The following is an 8,234-nucleotide window of genomic DNA, read 5'->3' on the forward strand; positions in this document are numbered from 1 at the left end:
ACAGGACCAGTTACCACTCCGTCGCGGCCTATTTCAGGAAACGCCTGCTCCTCTGCGGCGCGGTCATGAGCTGGCCCCACTTCGACATCAGCCGCAACTCCTACCGGACGTAGAGGAGCTTCAGCCTTAGCGCCAGCTTCCCCCACATCGGCGTCTCGTCCTTCATCCACTACTGCGGTTACCGGGTCTCCAGCTGCCCGAACGGCACCGGGCAGAAGAACTTCTAGAGCCCCCGGTACATCGGCCCCAGCGCATCACCGCCCACGAGGCCCTGCAGCACGCCTTCGTCGCCGGCCTCGCGCCCTCGGACGGCGCCGGCGAGAACCTGCTGCCTACCATCAAGAAGAACTTCAACGCCCGGCGCACTCTGCACGCCGCCATCGACACCGTCCGCGCCATCAACAAGCTCCGCGAGGCGCAGAATCTCATGATGGACGGCGCCCGCTCCCAAGAGCCCGCCCGCAGCCGGGAAGGAAGAGGCGCTGGCTCCAACAACAGCAGCAACAGCGCCGCCGCTCCACCCAGTGCCCGCAAGGACGACAGTGCAATTTCCATGGGCTCCAGCCAGGGCAACGACAGCGCGGACAACAACAGATCGCAGGCCGACGATGTCGTTATGGGCAACACGACGGCTCCCGCCGCCAGCGACGTGCCTGCGCTGTTGCAGCCGGGCAACATGGCCAACCGCATTGTACAAACAAGCAAAGGCCTCTGGAATCCCGAAGCCGCAAGGTAGCAGCAGATGGCAAGCAAGCAAGCAAAGCAACTTGCACGAAGAAGTAATGATGATGGAATTGATGAGGTCACGCTACGGTTTGTGATGGGGGACTTCTTTTTTGCTTTTGTTTCTTCCTTTTCCCCCTTCTCTTTTCCGCTCTATCATTCCCCTTTCTTTTCTGGACAAAATTGAAATTGTGTTGTATGCCATCGCTGGCGCTGGCAGACAAGTTTGATAACTAGCATCTTTCCCCTCATATATAGAGTTTCTTATACCTTAGGCTTTCCATCTCGACGCAAACAAAGAAACGATGAAATATGCTATTAGTCATCCTGCTTGGTATTTCAATGATCTTCATCTCAATGAAAGGAAGGGAACGAGAAGAGAGAGAGAAACGAGGGGATCGAGCCGTCTTTTTCAAGGTCCACTACATATATCTTACCATTTTTCCTTTGCTACTTTTCCTTTGCTATTTCCATCGATACACCTAGGAACGCCAAATTCATCGCCCCCCATCCCCCTTTTCCTCCCTTTCTATTTCTTTTCATCGAGTCTGTTCAAGCCTTAAGGGATATATGGAAGGCTTTTCTGTTTTATTTTGCGCCCTTTTTTCTTTACTCTTTTCTTTGTTTCTTTCCTTTTCTCTTTGATTAGTTGCCTGTGCCCTGAATGAAATGGCGCGGGAAAGTGGTAGAGTTGGCAGGGCATATGCTTGAGATGTCGTTCTTGGTATAAGACATTAGCAAATGAGCTGATGACGAATGACTTAATATGAGGTAACGAATCAAGAGTCGATTTTGATCATTGATGGAAGTTGATTACAAGTAATAAACGAAGAGATGATCAATACCATTGTCGACTGAACAGGGAGTCGTTAACTTTTTTGGAAAGGCTTACTTCTCTACCCAGTAACGGGCACACGGTAATTTTACTTGCACTTCCTACAGTCTTTCACCATTAAGTTCTTGTGTGGAAGCAGAGGTAGACAAGCTTTCGTGCATGTTTCTTCATTTGTGTGTTTTTATTGTTCAGACAAGGTTGAGCGAGCGGCATCTTTGGTATTTCCGCCACTGGCCTTATTAACTCTCCATCCCCCATATCCGGATATGGGCCCTCATCCCTCATCAGTGTCCCATCTCGTGGCTCACTTAGCGAGCGTTCAGTGCATGTTCTCATCCCATCCATCTCCCATGCACGGATTATCCCCTTGGTATGTATACATTACGTACTCTATCGCTTCAAGTACTCCTCCCCCTCGACGTCGAATATATGCAGTCGAATCGTTTGACGGTTCGAATGGAGGAAAAATTATATCCTTTTCTTTCCCATGATTCCCGACCCAGACTCCCCTCCCCAGTATTAGATGTTCGGTATCCGGTGTGACCGTGCGGAACCCAAGACGTAACCCCCCTCCTCACCAGTAACAGAGTCAAGAAAAATCCACACCACATGCGCCATTTCGCTGTGCCGATGAATGCCAAAGATGTTTTGGAAAAAAGAAAATAGTGGCCTTGGCCAAATATTAATTACGGATTTTGAATCGAATCATAAGCGGGTTCGTTAACGCTCGATCGCCTGTCGTAGAGGTGACGAGTCGGATGATATATAAGAGGTGGAAATAGAAAAGCTGTATGTCGTCGAGCAAGCATCCTCCGACCTGGAGACGATGTTACCGTGATACAACAACTTCGCTCAGGTCAACGTCCCTAGGTGGAACCTGCCCATCCCAGGCCTGTCCATCGCTGGTCAGGTCCATGACGAACATTCCGGGAACCGAGGCTTCGGAAGCAGTGGGGCTGAGAGTGCCACTGCTGGAGCTGCAGCTGGAGCTGCTGGCAACAGTCCATCCGTCGCTGGAGTTGGCACGGCGGTGGTCGATGAAGCCCAGGCTAAAGTACTGGCCCGACTCTTCGTCAGCGACCTTGTGGTGGTCGCCGGTCTCAACATACTCGTACTCCCATCGGGTGAGCTTGTCGGCCTGGCGCTGGGGCAGCCACCTAGCACGAGAGGAGTAGTAAAAGGCAGCGGCAATGAGACCACCGCTGACCAGATCAATGGCGTAGTGGTGGCTCAGGTACATGGTGGCCCACCAGACCCAGCCAGCGTATGCGGCAAAGAAGAACTTGAACTGGGGGAAGCAGTGGCTCATGAAGAGGGCTTCAAGGACGGCGTTGGCGGCATGAAGAGACGGGAAAGCACCGAACGGAAGCGGGGCATTGGTGAAGTTGGTGGTGTACAAATCAATGCCGAAAATTGCGTCGACGCGAGCCAAGCCAGCGGGCGATCCGGGCATGCCGTACGCAGCGGGGACCAGTCCATGCTCGTTCTCATACCATGGCGGCGTGCAGGGGAAGATGAGCTGAATGGTGACACCGAGGATGCTCATCCAGCCAAAGGCACGCGCAAAAACCGGCGTGGTTCCAGGAGCTGAGAAGATGAAGATGATGAGAGAGCACACTGCGGGAGCTCCAAAGTGAATGATGCCGTAGGGAAGCCAAGCCAGAATATCCAGGATAGGGTGCTTGTGGGCCGAGAGGATGTTGGACAGGTTGGCGCCGTACAGGACGTTTTCCAGAGCGGGCAGGATTCGAACCCAGATGTGAGGACGATACTCGGTAGGGATGAATCTGAGGAACCAGACACAGTTAGCAAGACAGCCACTCGAATACAATCGTTCTGACCATGGGCCAACTCACCGACTAGTGAAAAAGTAGAGCAGCCAGACCCAGATGGGCAGCGAGGGAAGGAAGAATTGGCGGGTGGCAGGCATGGAAAGAATCCACGCAGCACCAACGAGGCCAAACAGCTTCAGAGCGGGCGCCGGAGGAGCCATGTAGAGCGAGAAGAGCGTCAGGGCGGCCAGGACAAGGTATTGCAGGTCGGCCAGCCGCCATTGGTGCTTCTGCAGGTCGCGCAGACCGTCCCAAAAGTTGAAGGACGTCTGCAGGCTCGTGATGTCTTCGCCGCGATGCGTCGTGTTGGACTTTGCCCGGGGGCGTCGGCGCACGTAGCGGGCGGGCAGGCGGTTGAGGAAGGCCAAGTTGACGTGCTCCGTCAGCAGAGCCGGCAGCTTGGGCTTTCCCGATCCCAGATCCATCATTGTAGTTGGACGATTCGTTTCCTGTTTTCTTTTCTTCTGCTTTGCGTTTGCCCAAAAAAGAAATGTTCAAAAAATGGAACCGAGATCGCCTGGTTGTGCAGAGGCGGACGAGTTGTCGCGAATCCTTTTTGCAGCAGAAAAGCGACGGCTTCTGGTGGAGAAACGGACACCAGGAAGAAAAAAAAGGAGTCGTCGGCAGCGATTCCCGTCGGCAAAGGTATGAATACAGCGGATTACCCCAAACACTACCTCATAATACCCAAGGTCGAGATGCCAAAGAAACCAGCGATTCCTTTTTTTTGCTTTTGCGCGCAAAAGTCTGAGCAGCGTCGCAGCCGAAGCGTGTCGAGGAAGATAGACGAGAACGAGCACGTGCGGGTTGAGGTTGCAGGTCGGCGACAAGGGCGAAGGAGACGACGAGCAGGTTCCACAGGGCGAATTGGGTTGGCAGCGTCGCAGGGCTTTTTGCGTGCGTGACGGGGCAAAAGGCCGCTGTGGACGGTGTTGACCTTTGGGTCCAAGAGGAAAAGGCCAGGAGCGCCGCAGGGGGGAGGCGAGGCGAGGTGAGGGAAGAGGGAGAGGAAGCACGAGGAGACGAGGCGAGAGGATGGAGGACAAAGGAGAGTGAAGCCGGCCGGAGGAGGGGGACAAGTCTAGTATGTAAAGGTCGAGCAAAGCGCAGCGCAGAGGGTCGTAAGTGGCAGCAGTGCTGTGAGGTAAGACAAGGGAATGATGACAAGGTGCAGGAGGGCGGTACGGTATCAGCAGTCTCAGCGGTCGAGCAGGTACCGGTACGAGGCGCTGGGTACCTCCGCCGGCGGGTACCGGTACATGCGTCGGTCAAGGACACTGCAGGCTGCGCGTGTCGTGTGGCGCAATGCCTGGGACAGCATGGCGGCGGGTTTAGTACCTCCGTACGAGTACATACGGGCACCGGCGCTTGGGCGACTTGCGGTGCTGCAGGGAAAGAGGCTCAGCGGCACGCGTGCAGTGCACAACGGTAGTACTAGGTAGCCCAGTGCCATTGGCAGCCGGTACCTGTACAAGGCTGGGTATCTCGAGCACTTGCGCTCTCCGTCAACTCTGGACCTGTCTTTCTCTCCAGTCCCTCCTTCACCTGCTCGTCTAACGGCCTCTTTCCCACCCTCTAGCGCGCCTCGACGGGCACCCGGGCCTTTGCGCTGTGCGGCGCCAGGGCCTGGCAACTGCCAGCGGGCAACAGCGGACAGACTCGTGCTAGCGGTTTGGGGACAAGCCCCGGAAGCTGCGGCCCAAGGGTACCGGTACCTCTCGGCGGTAACTCGACGACGCACTTGGCCAATCCCACTGCAACTCGTGCAAGCCGAACGCGCGGTGATTTGGCAGTGATGGCGCTCTCAGCACCTGGAACCCTGCTTGCTGTTGTCTTATCATGCAATGTATTTCTTCGTTCACAGAAGCCGTAGTGCAGAATTCCATTTCCATGCTCAATAAACACCTGCAAGTTGGTTGGTGCCCTGCGTCCAAGTGCGTTCAAGCTCAGCCTTGAAAGCTTCCGAGTTCAAGCCAGCCACTGCAGCCACCGCCGGCTCACCAAGACCGGCACCGCAAGTACCGGTACTCGCCCTCCCAACAGCTCCGAGGCTGGCAGTAGGACAGGCGGAATCCCTGGCCGTCTTGGCGGCTTGGCCCTGGGCGCCTGATGGTGAAATTGCACAGGGTCGATGAGTGGCTGCTGCTCTTTTGCGGTGGGACCGCCCACGACTTCTGCGACCGTCTGCTGGGCCGAGAGAGCCGGGATTTCCTCGATATGCGCGCACAATTTTCTCGCTGGCTTCTGCTGGGAGGGAAAACGTGGAGGGAATTTCCTGGTAGCGTTACGGACGGAGGACGGAGTGCGGAACCGATGCGCAGAACAAAGAATTTTTTTTCTTCCTTGACCTCGGTGTTGACGGAGCCCCGGTGCTTTGGTTTGGCTGCTTCCGTTCAAGGATCCATCAGCTCATTCTTCACTTCCAAATCTCTCCGTTCTTTGTTTGTCTCTGCAGCGTCCCTTGTTCTTTTTGTTCCATCTTCATTTCCATCGACGTTGTTGTCAACCACGGCCACATGGCAATTCCCGCGACAAGTGGTGATACGCGTAAGTGCAATTTCCATTGCTGACAGTGATACTACTACTGGTAGTAACTGTCCCGAGTTCTTTGGTATCATTGGTCTCTCCGCATGGATGAGGCTAAGAGCATGTGGAATCGGCTCAACCTCCAGATGACGGACAGACCAATGCTTCCATCCAGCAACCTTCTTTCTTCAAAGTGTAAAAAAGGAAAGACTCCATTCTTAGCTGCAGCCCTTTTTTCTTGCTATAAGCACCTGATAATCAGCAGTCTGCCTTGCTTGCTTGCTTGCTTGAGCTGTGAGAACGCATGACGTAAACGAAGTCGTTTGACTGCACATGTGCTTGTTGGTCTGTGATACTACTACGAGTACAGTTCTTCGCCTCCCATGTCGGGCTACCGGAGGTTAGCAAATGCCGACGAGAGTTTTTAATCTAAAGGCGCCCAGAGACGAGGTCCGTGGATTTCTTCACTGCGGCATCTTTCGCGGCACACGGGGCACTCCGTATTCTGTTGAAAAGAGAGGGGGAGAGGGGAATAAAGCGGACGTTTCGGTGCCGGGGCCATTCCATCTCAGCTCGACCGAGTCCCTCCTCGTGAGACCGACTCGGCATTGAGGGGAGACGAGGGAGAGCAATGCCGGCCGTGGCGCTTGGAGGGCGCCGTTGAGGCAGGACAAGAGCCGAATCCTGGATCCTCACGGAAGAGCAGAGGCGCCCCCTCCAGTCGTTGCCAACGGTTGGACAGCGTGCAGGAACAAACGCCCGAGCCACGCAAAAGGAAGCAAAAGCGGCCGATGAAGAGCTGCAGCGATCTGCCAGCAAACGGAAGCTCAAAGGGCGGATCGTGGCGTTGAATCCAGCTAGAGCGCCAAGCCAGCTAGCGCGTGACAGTCATTTCTTCGCCCTCTTTGCCCTTTCTCTCATGAGTTCACTCGTCCGTTTTGTCCGTGCGGTGAGCAGCAGCCGAGTTCGCCCTCAAAGGCGCTCCGTGTCCGCTGACGAGCTAGTGCAACGTACGAGTAATTCAGTCGAGGTGATGCGAGCAGTATCAGCTCATCTTTCGAGGGTGATGAAGAGGCCATCACCAACTTGAGGCGCTTATTATTGCTGTTCATGCTCTTGTACAAGTACTTGTACTTGCACTTCGTACCGAGCCTGCGAAATAAGGATCGGTGGCCTCAACCCCGAAACTGGCTCCAGCATCCCTGCATGTCAGTTCGCATGGCTTTCTGTTTTCTCAGCTCCAGGCGCTTGAAGATCAATTGGAGGCTGGGACCAAGGCCGTTTGAAACGGCACCATGACCTCTTTTCATGGACCAATCGTAAAACTACAGAGTACCTCTACCAACGACACGCTGCACACAGAGACAGGTTGAGAGAGCACTGCCATAGCCGCGCGCGCGTAAAGTCTTCTGATTCCATTCTCATCGACCCCTCTCAAGCGACCGGCGTCGGCCGACATTCATCGTCGGTGTGTTTACTGGCACATTGAAGATGCCTTTGAGATCAGGTAGTGGCCTCCAGAGCTTAGCTGCAACTGGGCCGTCTCGGCTGTCATCTCATCTCGCCCTCAATTCCATCTGGATACTACATACTATAGTACAACCGGGTTAAAGGCAGCCGAGTGTAATATTCTGCCCCCATGATGTGCTCATATAGAACTCATGGCAAAAGAGTCGTACTACTCGGTATCTGTCATCCTACATGGCATCCCTCTTCGAGATGCCATATCGACAACCCCTCCACACGAGAGAACGACTGCAACCAGAAGCATGGTCGCGTGGTCGATGCTCCGCGACTACCACCTACCTTGCCTGATACGATGCAAGAGATAGCAATACGTGTATCAGTCCGCTTGACTCGCTAAAGCTATCGGCGGAAAGAATGGGAAGCTCGAGTCAAGCAAAAGCCATGCAAAGCTCCAGGTTGGTCGATCGGCCGAAACCACATGTCCATGGAGATTATCAGCATCTCTCTTTTTCCCTCTCTCTCGTGACCCCCCTGCCCTGTTTGCGCGCGGGAATCTCGGACATCGTGCAGCTCGCAACGGTTGCCCAACCCAACATCACCACCCACACTTCATTACCCCGGCTAGGCTGATGTATGCCAGCCCCAAAGAGCGATGGTGAGAAGTTCGTTTAAGTTGCCCTTGTGCTCTGTGCGGCCTCACTTGCGATGCAGGCTTTACTTGGGCCTGTCCCCCATGTAAGAGAGAGCGAGGAGGCAGGATGACGACATTGAGCAGTACCGAGCACTAATGCGGACGAATTCGAATTCCAGCCAGCAGTTTCCCTGCCTCGTTCTCTTCCTATTCTCATTCG

General features: G+C 54.7%; 2 protein-coding genes across 2 annotated transcripts in view; one reads left to right on the forward strand and one right to left on the reverse strand.

Moving 5' to 3' along the window:
* Positions 1–727, forward strand: part of BBK36DRAFT_1085627 (Pkinase-domain-containing protein) — a gene marked incomplete at both ends in the record, with an annotated part of 1,370 nt that extends 643 nt beyond the window's left edge. Inside the window, 2 exons of the mRNA XM_024888956.1 lie at positions 5–109; positions 131–727. Coding sequence (XP_024752544.1) covers positions 5–109; positions 131–727 — 702 coding nt within the window. The remainder of the gene's footprint in view (positions 1–4; positions 110–130) is intronic.
* A 1,660-nt stretch (positions 728–2,387) lies between these two features.
* On the reverse strand, positions 2,388–3,818 carry BBK36DRAFT_1139305 (PAP2-domain-containing protein; the record flags this gene model as incomplete). The annotated part of the gene is made up of 2 exons (XM_024893305.1): positions 2,388–3,345; positions 3,415–3,818. The coding sequence occupies 2 exons, from the start codon at positions 3,816–3,818 to the stop codon at positions 2,388–2,390; spliced, it is 1,362 nt and encodes a 453-aa protein (XP_024752545.1).
* Positions 3,819–8,234: the final 4,416 nt, after the last annotated feature.

Source organism: Trichoderma citrinoviride, assembly GCF_003025115.1.
Source record: "Trichoderma citrinoviride strain TUCIM 6016 unplaced genomic scaffold BBK36scaffold_3, whole genome shotgun sequence".
Lineage (NCBI taxonomy): Eukaryota > Fungi > Ascomycota > Sordariomycetes > Hypocreales > Hypocreaceae > Trichoderma > Trichoderma citrinoviride.